This window comes from Nycticebus coucang, chromosome 4 (assembly GCF_027406575.1).
Source record: "Nycticebus coucang isolate mNycCou1 chromosome 4, mNycCou1.pri, whole genome shotgun sequence".
Taxonomy (NCBI): domain Eukaryota; kingdom Metazoa; phylum Chordata; class Mammalia; order Primates; family Lorisidae; genus Nycticebus; species Nycticebus coucang.
This window is the reverse complement of record NC_069783.1, coordinates 34908696-34925044: the sequence shown is the minus strand read 5'-3', so window position 1 is coordinate 34925044 and position 16349 is coordinate 34908696. Positions and strand designations below refer to the sequence as shown.

Sequence of the window (16349 nt, the reverse complement as noted above, 5' to 3'; positions counted from 1 at the left end):
TGGCTGGTGGGTTTGAACCCAGCCCGGGTCTGGTAAACAACAAACAAACAAAAACCAGCTGGGCGTTGTGGTGGGCACCTGTAGTCCCAGTTACTAGGGAGGCTAAGGCAAGATAATTGTATGAGCCCAAGACTTTGAAGTTGCTGTGAGCTTGATGCTACAGCACTCTACATAGGGCAACAAAGTGAGACGCTGTCTTAATAATAATAATAATAATAATAATAAAAAGATGCAGGATGCTTGGTGAAATTTGTACATTTTTGCCTACAAATCACTGCAACCCTTTGGGTGGGTGAGGCTCCACCAGCACCCTGATCTCTAGCTATGAGTAGCTCAGAGCCACTCACCTATGCACCGCAGCACCACACACACTGGAGTAGGATGCATAGACGTCAGTGCCATAAACGTGGTATTTGGGGTCTTGGCACCCTGCTGGACATTTCACAATGAACTCAGGATTGATTATCTTTCCAGCTTTGACATCACAGTTGATCTGAGGCACATCTGTGAATACAAAATGAGGTCAAAATGACACCTGTGGTATCAGCTTATCTGGGAGGTGGGGGAGACTCTGTTAGGTCAAATTGTTTATTTACTTAATCTCTGAAAGCCAAAGCCTGAGCTGACCCTGCGTCCCCTCCATATAATGAAAGCAAAGATGTAATTAGGACATTCCCCAGACTCAAAGAATAACAATGATCATCTATTGCATTTAACCCCCTGAGAACAAAAACAAAAGGCTGATTCCAGTGCTTATTCAGGTAACTGATAACTGGTGAAGAGAACTCTGGGAAAAGACCCATTTCCAATGGTCAGAAGTGTAATCCTGAGTCAAAGGCAGGGGAGTACTGGTTTTTTAGATGCTCTTTAGCTAGTTCAGGAAAAGAGAAAACTCTCAGACAACTTTATAGGACAAAGGAAAGGTATTCCAGGAAGGGAAAACCAGGGGAACATGGTCCTTGGAGTCAGTCTGGTAAGAATGGGCTGGACGAAGTTGGCTTGCTGGGCAGAGGCTCCATGCTGGAGCCTGGAGGGATGATGGTGGATCAGTAGAGCTAGGCCAGTGAAGGAGGCTTGATGCTTGTGTTCTGTGCAGGATGTGGGATGCAAAGGGTTTTGGACAGAGAAGATGTGTAATAAAACGGATCTTTTGTCTTCATCCTAGGGCAGTGGTTCTCAACCTTCCTAACGCCGCCACCCTTTAATACAGTTCCTCATGTTGTGGTGACTCCCAACCATAAAATTATTTTTGTTTCTACTTCATAACTGTAATTTTGCTACTATTATGAATTGTAATGTAAATATCTGATATACAGGATGTATTCAGGCGACCCCTGTGAAAAGGGGTCACGACCCACAGGTTGAGATCTGCTGTCCTAGGGGATCCTTTAGACCTAGACCTGGGGTCATAATGGGTGTGATCTTTTCTCATCTGGCTCAACACTTGGTGGAAAGCTGGCAGCTCCTCTGCTCAGGTTCCAGAGGAGGCCATTTATTCTTTCCTCCCTCCTTTGCAGCTTCATTACTGCTACTCCCAGGCTGATGCTACCCCAAAGAGCTTTCCTGGGGCTGAGGTGGAGGAGCTGCTCAAGTGACAGTATCTGAAAGGGAGCAAGCAGGGCTGCATCTTTCCTGCAAAGATTTTCCCTCCAAACCTCCTGAAGGAAAAGGTCCTCTGGATGACATTGTACTGGTACCCTTCCATCTGGGGAGGCATTCAGCTCTGGGCCCCATCCTTCACCAAAAGGGACTCTGAAACATGAGTACAGTCCAAAGACTCCAGAGGGGTCTGGAAACGGCCAAATGAAAGGCATGATTTGCAGGAAGGGGTCATTTGGCTGCAAGAAGGGAAGAATTTGGAGGGAACCAGTAGTTGTCTTCCCAAGCAGGACTGTTGTATGCTATGACACCAGAGGGGTTAGAACTTAAAGGGTAGACTTTCTAGAAGGGAAAATTTTGCCAAGAAGAACTTTCTAGGAATTGAAGTTGCTCTGGAAGGAATGGGCTGCCTCAGTGAGTGGGCCATTGGAGAAAACAGAGGCTGAGCAGTGGAAGGGGGGATTTTGACATCGAGTGGGAGGCAGAAATAAATCCCCTCCCAGTGCTAGGAGTCTGTGATTACACAGGGATTCAGGCACTCTGCCAGGCCACCCACCCTCTTAACTGGGTTGCTGAGATGGTCTCAGAGTTGCTAATGGCTTCCAGCTGTATCCAAATAGCATATTCTTCTTCTTCTTAACCCTTATGTACCTGAATGAGCAGAGTTGCATTTCATTCAGGCTGGAAGGACAGCAGCTGAAGTTAGTATTCCTGCTCTTTTCTTAAACACCCCTCCCAGAAAATCTTTGCCACTCAGGGCTGGGCCAGCATGGAACTTCTCCTGGGAACCACAAGGCCGAGTTTGATCACAGGCTTAAGCAATTTGTGGTTTGCATTAAGAAGCAGAGCACTGTGCTTAAAACAGTTTTGTGGTTTCATGCTCCCCACCAGAGGTTTCCTCCTCTCCAGCTATTTCTTTTTTACCTTTCATTCTTTTCTGATACTGGAGGCTACATTTACTATTTTGAAGCTCAGAGTATTATTTTTTTTAAGGCAAATCTTGCGCCGAAGATGCCAGTGTAGTCTCTCTTTATATTTGTTAATTGTTTGATCCCTTCCCTTTAGCAGATCACTCCTCTCCCAAAAGTATCTCCTCCCTTAGAAGTGATGAAAAGGAAAGATTTCTTTTTGGTTTGTAGTTCTTTAAAACAGGAGGTGACAAGGTCCGTAAACTGGGATTAAATTTTGATGTGACATTGGCACTCTGAAAGTTTGGATCTCCGGTCGCCCAACTAAATCTTTTGGGGCTGAGTAAATGAGGCTCTGGAAGCTTATTGCATGAGTATTATACCATGGTCAAGACACAGTACATGCCCTCAATGAATCCCCAACAATAAAAAAAAAAAAAAAAAGACACAGTACATGCCATCGGCTTTCCCATGAAATAGTTGGTTTAAAAGACCAGGGAAAATGTCACATGGGAATATTTTACTTTCTGCTAATCAATCCCCTCTTTAAAGAGTCATTTGTTTTTTGTTTGTTTATTTTGTCTTGTTTTTTAATTGTAAACAACCCCCTGAGAAATACCTTAAATAAGACCTGCTTTACCTGCACCCAAGTTTATCTGCAAAATTGATGCATTAACTCATTAATTTTTCTCAAAGGGGGGAATTGAAATCACAAACAAATGCTCATGCACTTTGGAAGAACAAGGAGCAATGGGAAAGTGTGGCTAAGGGTCAAATATTTGTTAACTTTGTACAGAGAATTAAGCTGAAAAGTGAACTAATTACATTTTGCAGGGTAATTGCAAAAATCGTTAAAAAGTATAATGTCTACATCTAGCCAGGAAAAAGCAGCTATTTGTATGTTTCTGGCAGCTCTTCTTTAAGAATATGGAAACCACAGTTTACTTCTTCACAGTATTCTCCCATTATTTGTGAGGTAGTCTGCTTTTTTGTAACTGTCAAAGAATCTTCTACCTCTCCACTTAAGGCCCAAGCAAAATGATTTATCTTTGCATTTCCTCTGAATGTTTTTGAACTATTCAATGTGTACAGCTTAGGTTTTTCTTTTTTCTCTTTTGCCGTTAAGGTTCATTTTCATATCTCCTTTCTCTCCCCTTTGGGTTTTATCTCCAAGGTGCAGAAATCAGACTTCTCCCACGAAGAAAGGCTCAATTAAGGCAGCTCAAGAGTATCGTTCTTAGGTCTGAAGGGAGCAGGAAGATACTAGCAGATGCCAGCACAGATGGTCAAAGGGGTGTGCTGTCTCCCCACTGTGAACCTCTGGTGAGTAGTTAGTTACAAGTTCTAGAAAGGTTTGGTCCCAGGAACATTTGGAGAAAGCAAGACAAAAGCCTCTTCCATTTCTTCCTGAGTTGATAGCTGATGGTGGCAGTGCGGGAAACCCCGGGCTGAAGTGACAGAGAGCTGGGGGGAAGCCCACACCTGCTTTAGTGGAGCCTTTGCAGAGAAACTTTTTGCCTGGCTTGCTGCTCTGCTCCTCCCTTTGTGCTCTTTGGGTCACCTTGCCTTTGCATAGTTGCAATCACTTTCAGGTCAGAGCTCACATTAGCATACTGGGTATCTCCCAAAGATTCCTTCCCAGTGGCCCTTGAAATCAACCACAGAGAAAAGAGAAGAATCGCTTGCAAACCTTACAGAACTGTAGGTTACCTCCCTGGGGCACAAATGTCTGCTGCACTGATCTCACAGCGTCTCAGCTCAGAACAGAAACCTTGTACTACCTGATTGGCCATTTAGGTGCAAAACTGGAATCTTAGAGGAAGAATTGCAAATGTTTTTGCAGTGGTTTGGGTCTCCTGCCTGTGTTAATAGCAGTGATTATTGTCACAGACAGTAAGCCAATTCTGTAGAGCTCGAATTGACCTCTATGTTTCTTACTTCCCCATTCATCTTTTCAGTGATCCCAGACACGCCACGTTGATTCTGGAACACAAACTTTCTTCTCTTATCAGTTGGAGAAGGGCCATTGTAAACTTACCTTATGTCTATTAACAAGGAAGAATTTTTTATTTTTAAATGTTTTTTAATGAGGAAGAATTATAAAAGCATAAAAGCGTGTATATATGAAAAATTTTTATGTTAATTTAAATTTTGTGGGACTGTGATATTTAATTACAGTAAAATCCTATTTTAAGATAATTATGCAAAACATTGTTAGTTTAATGAAATAAAAATGACCATTAATTTGAAGATGAATGCATCCGTCTTCTTGATCTTGACATGCAAGGTCATGTTAATTTTTCCTTTGTAGCAAGCTCTTTTGCAAAGCTTTCTTTTCCATTTTTCTTAAACAGTTTTTGATCATATTGAGTCTTTGCTCAAAAACCGCCAATAGCTTTTTCTGCCTTTAGGATAATTCTAAAATCCTTAAATTCTTTACATAGTCCCTTCTATGGAACTTCAGGGTTTTTCAGTATTGCCTCTGGTACTTTCTAAATGCACATTGCCTTGCAGAGTTAGCTAGAATCATTTCCCAGACCTGGAACACTCTTTCCTTCCACCTGTTTAAATGCAACTGCTTTTAAGGTCCTGATTCTAGTTACATCTTCATCCATCCACTAGAATATCAACTCCATGAGGGCAGGTATTTTTGTCTACTTCATTCACTTCTGTTCAATAGAATGTCTGCTGGATGACTGAATGAATAAATGAAACCAATCCATTAGGTTTTGTCATTTTATTTCTAAATCTGCTGTTTCTCTCAACCCCTATCTTGGTCTGTCATTGAAAACAGTGACCTCCTGTGTTCTCTTCTTCCTTCCTTCCACACTTGCCCACCCTTTGCCCAACTCCTTTCTCCATTGAGCAGTCAGCGTGGTACTTTGAGAAATGTCACCAGATTTCATAATTCTCCTACTCAAAACCCTCCATAGGCTTCTTACTGACCTTAGAATAGTGTCCAAGTTCTCTAAGATGGTCTACAACCCCTACAGGATTTGGGCCCTGTCCTCTTCTCTACTTAATCTCCTGCCCCTGGTACATGAAGGATGAGAAGGTGCTAGCTGGTGTAGGACTGGGATGAGGACCTTTCAGCAGAAGGGAGAGCCAGGCATAAGCCCTGATGTAAGAATGGGCTTGGTGGTTTGAAGAGCACCAAGGAGCCAGGGAGCCGGAAGCGTAGTGAGCGAGAGGGAGACAGTCCATTATGAGGTCTGGGAGTCAGCAGGGATCAGATCACGTGGGCTAGAGGAACTCAGAGTCCCACTGTGACCAAGATGGCAAGTGTGAATGAGACTTTGGTAGAGTTTTTTTCAGGATAGCACAATATTCTTCCCAGAAGAAATTTTTTGATAAAAATACTGAGCTTTCAAGGGCCTGTGCATGAGCTGAACTGTTCAGAGAGGCAAAAGGGAGAGAGTCTACGTTGGAATAAGTTTGTGGTATGAGAGAGGGAGGGTGGAGCATGAGATGGGAGGGGAGAGGGTGAGGGTGTGATGACATGCTGGTGGATGGCCGTGTATTCCTGGAGGCAACCCCTTCCTTTGCCTTGAAAATTAGAAAAGGGTCTAAAATATGACAGAATAATGGATGTAGGGGTATTTTTTGGTAGAGGTTAGTGAAGAAGCTGAGCCACAGGGCAGACAGGACAGGAGTGTCATTAGAACCCAGGAGTGGCTAAGCTGAGAAAATCAGAAGGAAAGAAATTGCGGATTCTCTAGAAATCTGGGGGAGAGCTCCAGACTTTCGATAAAGATCATAGGATTGGTTTTTATATAGATTTAATCTTAGCCATGGGGACACTCTAACATTGGGATATCATCTAGATTATGAAATAACAGCTATGGTTAATGGTGAGCTGCATTTGAATCCCAATATGTTTGATTCTAATGCCGTACCATGATCTTACCTGAGTCAAGCCTTTGCCAAGAACATGTGCAGCACTGGGGGCTCAAAAATATTTCCCTTATTCATAAAAAATTTCCCAAGAGGAATTTAGATAAGAAACATTTGTGGGGGAGGGGAGCATAGGACATGCAATGGAAATAGTTTCATAAAGACAAATGTAGTAAAGGTACATGTTTTAGCAGATAACTTAAAGCTCAAGCTTTAAGCATGTCAAAAACCCTAAGAAGATTGGTCCTTCTAATCAATGATTTTGCCAGGCTTGAGAAAAATGCCTTTATCCCTGTCTCTTAGAAGGACATGATGAAGGAGTGATTGGATGACAGAGGGTAATTGATGGCAATGCTTTTGGGCAGCTGCAGAAGTTTGTGTCTCAAAAAATAACATATTTGAATTTACAAGGACCCTAATGCTCATTCTTTCACTTGATCCTTACAAAACCATGAAAGATTTGTTTTTTCCCTTTTCCACGGAGGCAAGTTGACTTGTTCAAGCTCAAGTACCAAGGAAGTGGCAGAGCCAGGGACCTGAACTCAGGTCCTCTGGGTATAAACACAAAGCTTTGCCAGGTCCACCGGGTTGCCTGTCCCATGACTGAAAAGAAGGTAGATTGCTCTTTCTCTACCCTAATCTTACAGGGCCTTACTGAACTTGAAGACTGTTGACAACCACTAGTGGGTGAATGTGGGGTTGTCTGGCAAATAGGCCGTGTGCATGAGAGTGTGTGCGTGTCTGTGTGCGTGCACGCTTCTGTGCTTCCACCCCAGATACCTGCAACGATGCTTCTAGTGTGATTTTCCTTTGTGTTGTTTTCCTTTTACTTCTGAGAATTGTCATGGTAAAGTTAACCCAAGTGAAAATCTGTAATGCAGAGAGAGAACCTGCCACCTTGTCCACCCACACATCAGGAAAGCTAGAATTGTTTTTCATTCTCATGGTCTGAGAAAGGCACACACAGAAATTTGTGTGGAGAACACACTGGTATTGGTATCAGGTGTCCAAGAAGTAAGCAAACCTGGGGATTACTTACAAGTTGCTACCTATAAACCTCCCCAAGAAGCTGTGTGTATGTTATACCAAATCCTGTAACCACAGAGCCATATTTTTTTTCATCAGTATCCGATGCACTGAACAATGGCCTCTTCATGCTCAGGGAAGTAGGTTCAGGAATCACCCATCCTCTCAGTGTTGATTGTAAAAGTCTTTCCGTGCCTTAGAAGGTATTAACAGTAACTTGTTGAAGAGAACTCTGTAAACTACAAGGTGTACATTTCACCCTCAAGTTGTCCATTTCAACAGACTCCAATGTAATGGAAATCCAGTTGTAGCTTCACTGCTGGTGGAGACTATCTAGTTTATCTGATGTTGTTTTCATCACTAAATTTCTGCTCAGAAAACCCTCAGGAGTCCCCACCCTTTAGTCAACGACAAAGGAAAAAAGCTCAGCTTGGCATTGCCTGGTGGGTCCTAACTCACCTTCTGACTGCACCTCCTTGACGCCCTGACACCTAAACCTGACCAGGCCATTCGCTGCTTCTTCACCTCTACCTCCCCAGGATATCTGGGTTTAATCCACTTGGAAAGCCCTCCCACTCACCTCTGGAAAATTCTATGTATTTTTCATGACTAGTCTTGAACATTCTTTTATGAAACCAGTACAAGTCCTATTGTAGATTCCTTGTTTGTTACTCTTATGTAGAACTTACCACATTTTACTTCACTTTACAGTGGCTTCGCTTGTTCATTTGTACATACATCTAGCAATTACTCAATGAGCACTAATTTTATCTTCATGGTGCCTTTGGTCTTGCTGAGAAGATGGATGAATTTTTTTTTTTTTTAACCTTTGGACACCTAATGCTTTTCTCTCTTGAAAAAAAATATATATGTATTTTTTCTGATTTAAACTTTTTTTTTTCTTTTTTTTTTTATTGTTGGGGATTCATTGAGGGTACAATAAGCCAGGTTACACTGATTACAATTGTTAGGTAAAGTCCCTCTTGCAATCATGTCTTGCCCCAATAAAGTGTGACACACACCAAGGCCCCACCCCTCCCTCTTTCTGCTTCCCCCCATAACCATAATTGTCATTAATTGTCCTCATATCAAAATTGAGTACATAGGATTCATGCTTCTCCATTCTTGTGATGCTTTACTAAGAATAATGTCTTCCACGTCCATCCAGGTTAATACGAAGGATGTAAAGTCTCCATTTTTTTTAATGGCTGAATAGTATTCCATGGTATACATATACCACAGCTTGTTAATCCATTCCTGGGTTGGTGGGCATTTAGGCTGTTTCCACATTTTGGCGATTGTAAATTGAGCTGCAATAAACAGTCTAGTACAAGTGTCCTTATGATAAAAGGATTTCTTTCCTTCTGGGTAGATGCCCAGTAATGGGATTGCAGGATCAAATGGGAGTTCTAGCTTGAGTGCTTTGAGGTTTCTCCATACTTCCTTCCAGAAAGGTTGTACTAGTTTGCAGTTCCACCAGCAGTGTAAAAGTGTTCCCTTCTCTCCACATCCACGCCAGCATCTGCAGTTTTGAGATTTTGTGATGTGGGCCATTCTCACTGGGGTTAGATGATATCTCAGGGTTGTTTTGATTTGCATTTCTCTAATATATAGAGATGATGAACATTTTTTCATGTGTTTGTTAGCCATTCGTCTGTCATCTTTAGAGAAAGTTCTATTCATGTCTCTTGCCCATTGATATATGGGATTGTTGGCTTTTTTCATGTGGATTACTTTGAGTTCTCTATAGATCCTTGTTATCAAGCTTTTGTCTGATTGAAAATATGCAAATATCCTTTCCCATTGTGTAGGTTGTCTCTTTGCTTTGGTTACTGTCTCCTTAGCTGTACAGAAGCTTTTCAGTTTAAAGAAGTCCCATTTGTTTATTTTTGTTGTTGTTGCAACTCCCATGGCAGTCTTCTTCATGAAGTCTTTCCCCAGGCCAATATGTTCCAGTGTTTTTCCTATGCTTTCTTGGAGGATTTTTATTGTTTCATGCCTTAAATTTAAGTCCTTTATCCATCTTGAATCAATTTTTGTGAGTGGGGAAAGGTGTGGGTCCAGTTTCAGTCTTTTACATGTAGACATCCAGTTCTCCCAACACCATTTATTGCATAGGGAGTCTTTCCCCAAGGTATGTTCTTGTTTGGTTTATCAAAGATTAGGTGGTTGTAAAATGTTAGTTTCATTTTTTGGTTTTCGATTCGATTCCAAGTGTCTATGTCTCTGTTTTTGTGCCAGTACCATGCTGTCTTGAGCACTATGGCTTTGTAGTACAGACTAAAATCTGGTATGCTGATGCCCCCAGCTTTATTTTTGTTACAGAGAACTGCCTTAGCTATACGGGGTTTTTTCCGGTTCCATACAAAACGCAGAATCATTTTTTCCAAATCTTGAAAGTACGATGTTGGTATTTTGATAGGAATGGCATTGAATAGGTAGATTGCTTTGGGAAGTGTAGACATTTTAACAATGTTGATTCTTCCCATCCATTAGCATGGTATGTTCTTCCATTTGTTAATATCCTCTGCTATTTCCTTTCTGAGGATTTCATAGTTTTCTTTATAGAGGTCCTTCACCTCCTTTGTTAGGTATACTCCTAGGTATTTCATTTTCTTTGAAACTATGGTGAAGGGAGTTGTGTCCTTAATTAGCTTCTCATCTTGACTGTTATTGGTGTACACAAAGGCTACTGACTTGTGGACATTGATTTTATATCCTGAAACATGACTGTATTTTTTGATGACTTCTAGCAGTCTTGTGGTTGAGTCTTTGGGGTTCTCTAAGTATAAGATCATGTCGTCAGCAAAGAGGGAGAGTTTGACCTCCTCTGCTCCCATTTGGATTCCCTTTATTCCCTTGTCTTGCCTAATTGTATTGGCTAGAACTTCCAGCACTACGTTGAATAGTAAAGGTGACAGAGGACAACCTTGTCTGGTTCCAGTTCCAAGAGGAAAAGCTTTGAGTTTTACTCCATTCAGTAGAATATTGGCTGTGGGTTTGCCATAGATAGCTTCAATCAGTTTTAGAAATGTGCCACCTATGCCTATACTCTTCAGTGTTCTAATTAGAAAAGGATGCTGGATTTTATCAAATGCTTTTTCTGCATCTATTGAGAGGATCATGTGATCTTTATTTTTGCCTCTGTTAATATGGTGGATAACGTTTATGGACTTGCGTATGTTAAACCAGCCTTGCATCCCTGGGATGAAGCCTACTTGATCATGATGAATGACTTTTTTGATGATAAGCTGTAATCTATTGGCTAGGATTTTGTTGAGAATTTTTCCATCTATATTCATGAGTGAGATTGGTCTGAAATTCTCCTTTTAGTTTGGGTCTTTTCCTGGTTTTGGTATCAGGGTGATGTGAGCTTCATAGAATGTGTTGGGGAAGATTCCTTCTTCCTCAATTTTTTGGAACAATTTCTGCAGTACAGAAATAAGCTCTTCCTTGAAGGTTTGATAGAATTCTGGAGTGAAGCCATCTGGACCTGGGCATTTTTTGGTTGGAAGATTTTTTATTGTTTGTTTGATCTCAGTGCTTGAAATTGGTCTGTTCAGGAGCTCTATTTCTTCCTGGCTGAGTCTAGGGAGAGGGTGTGATTCCAAATATTGATCCATTTCTTTCACATTGTCAAATTTCTGGGCATAGAGTTTCTGGTAGTATTCAGAGATGATCTCTTGTATCTCTGTGGGATCAGTTGTTATTTCCCCTTTATCATTTCTGATTGAGGTTACTAGAGATTTTACTTTTCTATTCCTCGTTAGTCTGGCCAATGGTTTATCTATTTTATATATTTTTTCAAAAAACCAACTCCTTGTTTCATTAATTTTCTGAATGATTCTTTTGTTTTCAATTTCATTGATCTCTGATTTGATTTTGGATATTTCTTTTCTTCTACTGAGTTTAGGCTTCGATTGTTCTTCTTTTTCCAATTCCATAAGATCTCTTGTGAGATTGTTGATGTGCTCTCTTTCTGTTTTTCGAATGTAGGCATCTAAAGCAATGAATTTTCCTCTCAAAACTGCTTTTGCAGTATCCCACAGGTTTTGGTAGCTTGTGTCTTCATTGTTGTTATGCTTGAGGAAGTTAATGATTTCCTGTTTTATTTCTTCCTGCACCCATCTGTTATTCAACAGAAGATTGTTTAACTTCCATGCCTTTGGGTGGGGTCGAGCATTTTTGTTAGAGTTGAGTTCCACCTTTAGTGCCTTATGGTCTGAGAAGATACAAGGTAAAATTTCAATTCTTTTGATTCTTTTGATATTTGTTTTGTGTCCCAGGATATGATCAGTTTTGGAGAATGTTCCATGGGGTGATGAGAAGAATGTATATTCTTTATCTTTGGGATGGAGTGTTCTATATGCGTCTATCTAGCACAGTTGTTCTAGGGTCTCATTTAAATCTCTTATATCCTTGTTTAATTTCTGTTTAGAGGATCTGTCCAGCTCTGTAAGAGGAGTGTTAAGGTCCCCTGTTATTATGGTATTATCAGATATCATATTGCTCAGACTGAGTAAGGTCTGCTTCAAGAATCTGGGAGCATTTAAATTGGGTGCATAAATATTTGGAATTGAAATGTCTTCTTGTTGTATTTTTCCTTGACCAATATAAAGTGACCATCTTTGTCTTTTTTGACTTTAGTTGCTTTAAATCCACATGTATCTGAGAATAAGATTGCAACTCCTCTTTTCTTCTGAATGCCATTTGCCTGAAAAATTGTCTTCCAACCCTTGACTCGGAGCTTTAATTTGTCTTTTGAAGCCAGGTGTGTTTCTTGCAGACAGCAAATGGATGGCTTGTGTTTTTTAATCCAGTCAACCAATCTATGTCTCTTCAGTGGGGAATTCAAGCCATTAACATTTATTGAGATAATTGATAAGTGTGGTAGTATTCTATTCGTCTTATTTTGTGAGAGTCCATTGCTTAGTTTTATCTTTTGCATCAGTGTGGAGGTTAGGTTCTGTCCTTTAATTTCTGAGTTCTTACTTTGTTGCTGATCCATTGTGGTGGTCAGTGTGCAGAACAGGTTGAAGTATTTCCTGTAGAGCTGGTCTTGTTGTGGCGAATTTCCTCCATGTTTGTATATCCGTAAATGATTTGATTTCTCCGTCAATTTTGAAGCTTAGCTTAGCAGGGTACAGAATTCTGGGCTGGAAATTGTTCTGTTTAAGTAGATTAAATGTAGATGACCATTGTCTTCTTGCTTGGAAAGTTTCATTAGAGAAGTCTGCAGTCACTCTGATGGATTTTCCCCTGTCGGTCAACTGGTGCTCACTCCTGGCAGCTTGCAGAATCTTTTCTTTTGTCTTGACTTTGGACAGGTTCATCACAATGTGTCTTGGAGAAGCTCGGTTAGAGTTGAGGTGACCTGGGGTCCGATAACCCTCTGAAAGCAGTGTGTCAGAATCTTTGGTGGTATTTGGGAAATTTTCTTTTATAATATCCTCTAGTATAGCTTCCATTCCTCTGGGGCATTCTTCTTCCCCTTCTGGAATTCCTATAACTCGTAGGTTGGAACGCTTCATAAAGTCCCATAATTCTGACAGTGAACGTTGTGCTTTCTCTCTCTTCTTTTCTGCCTCTTTTACTATCTGAGTTATCTCAAAAACTTTGTCTTCTACCTCTGAAATTCTTTCTTCTGCATGGTCTAACCTGTTGCTGATACTTTCCATTGCATCTTTAAGTTCCCTAATTGACTGTTTCATTTCCTTCAGCTCTGCTATATCCTTTTTATATTCTTCATATCTTTCATCTCTTATTTGATTCTGTTTTTGAATTTCCTTTTGGTTATTTTCCACTTTATTAGCAGTTTCCTTCATTGTTTCCATCATTTCTTTCATTGTTTTCAACATGTGTATTCTAAATTCCCTTTCTGTCATCCCTAACATTTCTTTATAGGTGGAATCCTCTGCAGTAGCTACCTCATGGTCCCTTGGTGGGGTTGTTCTGGACTGGTTTTTCATGTTGCCTGGAGTTTTCTGCTGATTCTTCCTCATGAGTGATTTCTTTTATCTGTTTCCTTGCCCTAATTTTCCTTTCACTTCCTCTTGCCCTTTAACTTCTCGTGCCTGTGGACTAAGGGTTACAGGACCAGGAGGGTGAGAAGGTTGAAGAGCAAAAAAGGGATGAAAGAAAGGAGGACTGAGTGTTAAGAAAAAAAAAAAAGAAAAATAGAGAAAGGAGAGGGGGTGGGTAAAAGGAATATTGACAAAAAGAAGAGAGGCACAGAAAGAGGGAGACAGAGCAATATAGGTGTACAGTAGGGTACTTTGATACAACCTTAAAAAAACCCACCTTCTGGAGGTGCCCAGTTGGGTGGTTCCCGTGAGGTCTGCAGCTCTTTGCTAACCTGATCAGACACAGTACCCCACCTCCACCAAGTAGAGAGGAAAGACAAAAATGCTATAAATCAAACCAAAACAAGCACACAGAAAACTTTACGAGATCAAATTGGGTGAAAAGCAAATAATAGCGGTAGAAACACTAACAAAAATGAAGTTCTAATTATTGAAATAGGCAGCAATGGGAAATTATAATTAAAGTACAAAAATTGAGAAAGAAAAAGGATCTATATGGAAAAGGTTGAACTTAAAAAACAAAAGAACATCAACAACATCAAAATAAACAAAAAAAACAACCAAACCAAAAAAAAAAAAAAAAAAAAACCACAACCAAAAACAAAGCAGTATGTATATGTGTTATTGAATATTGTCTGGGCAACACGTGGTCTTCTGGGGTATGAAATGTTAATCACAGTTCTGATACGACTGGAAGCTGCTAGTTTCTCAAACCCCAGCAGGTAGACACCCTAAATCTCTCTTCAGCCCACTTAAAAGGCACTTTGAGCTTATTCACTTGCTGAGCAGAAGCTTTCCCAGGGAAGTGCTTGTCGCTGGAATCACTGCTGAAGTGGCTATCCACTTACCCAGTGTGCCAAAACTGGTCTCCCTCTGCCCCCGAGGATTAGGGCTGCAAAGCGGCTCAGACCCCGCCCTTAGGCTACTTGGTCACTGGGTTACCAGCTCCCACCCAATTCTAGCTCTGTGACCCTGAGGGCGGAGCTTGCCCAGGCAGATCACTCACAATGGCTGCCTGTGACCCAGAGCCAAACACTATTAGCTCCATCTGGCTCAGCGGCTCAGACTGGGGCCCTAGACAAAGGCCAAAGTTCTCCGCACTCCCGCTCAGGCTCTCCCCAAGGCAGTTCAGCTGAGTGCCAAGTCCAAAGACACCAAAACAGTTCACAGGTAAGGCCTTTCTGGTTTGCAGTCTCGCTGCTACTGAACTTACAGTTGTGGGCGGGTTTAGACGGATTGAACACACGTGACCACTTGCCGGTTTTCCGCTGTTTTAATCCTCCTCTTGGGGTCCAGAAGTCTCTCGCTGACTCCCTGTATCGTCTCAGGGGTGATGATAGGCAGATCCCACCAGCCAGAGATGCCTGGAGTCCTATCTCCCCAGACTCACGGTGCCCAGATGCAAGGAAGCTGTTACTAGGCTGCCATCTTGCTCCGCCTCCAGATGGATGAATTTTTTGAAAAGCTCTTAGAATAATAGTAACTTCAGAAGTTCCCTGAATGGTGATGGTATGACTTATGACTTTTTGGTATTAAGGTGGGTTTATCAAGTTTATTAGGGGAAATGAATTTTTGCTTAGATGTTTTCTAAGTGTTTTGGGATATAACCCTTTCATTAGTTGTGGAGCATCTGTACTTGACAGAGGAGGTTCAGTGCACACAGGAGGCATCTAACCTTTTCTGGGTGTATGTTGGGAATGGGGGTTGGGTCCAGGAAAGCTTTTCTTTGCATTCTTGTATTTACTCTGCTACAAGATCAGATGCTCACCCAAGTAACAGATTTTGCAGGACAGGCAAATTGTGACATGTTATATGAAGTTAGTCATCGATGCTCCTGTCTGCATAATGCCTACTCACCTGGCACTGCTTTGGACTAAGGCCATTGCTTCTGGGGCTCTTCCAGGGCTTCTTAATGTGTGGAAAAGCTATCGATGAGATTTTGCAACTTGAAAACTTTTCTCCCTCTAGCACAGACACTCTGCCAGGCAGGGATTGTTGTGGAGCCTTTGGTAGATATAATTTATGTGGAAACACAGATGTATTTATTACAGTATCGGCTGAAAAGCTCATGAGTTGAAGAGTGTGTTTGAATATGTAACCTACACAACCATGAAATTATCCTCAGAATTTGTAAGGTACTGTGACTGCATTAGTATTGCCTGCTGGGTCCTAACCCACCCTAACACTCACCCTAACACTCGTAATAGTGTTAAGAACACATCCATATCCTTCAATCGTTGCTTGTAGCCTTAAACAATTAAGAGAAATGCAGCCACATTTTGGTAATTCATTAGAAACTGCTTGAGTAGGTTTGTGCTGACTAAAGCTACTGCCAAGGTAAGGTTAGATGTATGGCTTCAAGACGTATTAGAAAATGAGAGCCTTGAAAAAGTCACCTCTAAAAATGAAGTGGTGAAACTCTCATTAGTGCAGTAAGGTAAACATTACCCAGGACTATACAGTAGGTTACTTTATTAAGCAGGCTAAGTTATTAAGTCATTAACTTATGTTTATTGCCTTTATAATTTTTCCCTTTTACTATTTACTACAGGCTCATGTTTCTCCTACCTCTGGAGCTGAAGTTTACAGGAGAGAGGGCAGAATTGTCAAAGACAACTCTCCCTCCAGGTTTTGGGAATTAGACTCTCCAAATCCCCCTTGAGAGGATTTGGCTTGTTCAGCCCAAACAGTGAGAGAGACTTACAAATTTTTGGCTTTGCAATGGGTTTATTGGAGTATTAAATGCATTTTTTTTTTTGAGACAGAGTTTCACTCTGTCACCCTGGGTAGAGTGCTGTGATATCATAGCTCACAGCAACCTCAAACTCCTGGGCTTAAG

At 41.2% G+C, this 16349-nt stretch overlaps 1 protein-coding gene across 3 annotated transcripts in view; it reads right to left on the bottom strand.

The window, feature by feature from the left end:
• The window catches only part of VIT (vitrin), a 167014-nt gene that overhangs the window by 71100 nt on the left and 79565 nt on the right, over nucleotides 1-16349 (bottom strand). For all 3 annotated transcript variants that reach the window (XM_053589777.1, XM_053589778.1, XM_053589779.1), the window contains exon 4: nucleotides 348-504. In XM_053589777.1, the coding sequence (XP_053445752.1) occupies nucleotides 348-504 (157 nt within the window). The remainder of the gene's footprint in view (nucleotides 1-347; nucleotides 505-16349) is intronic.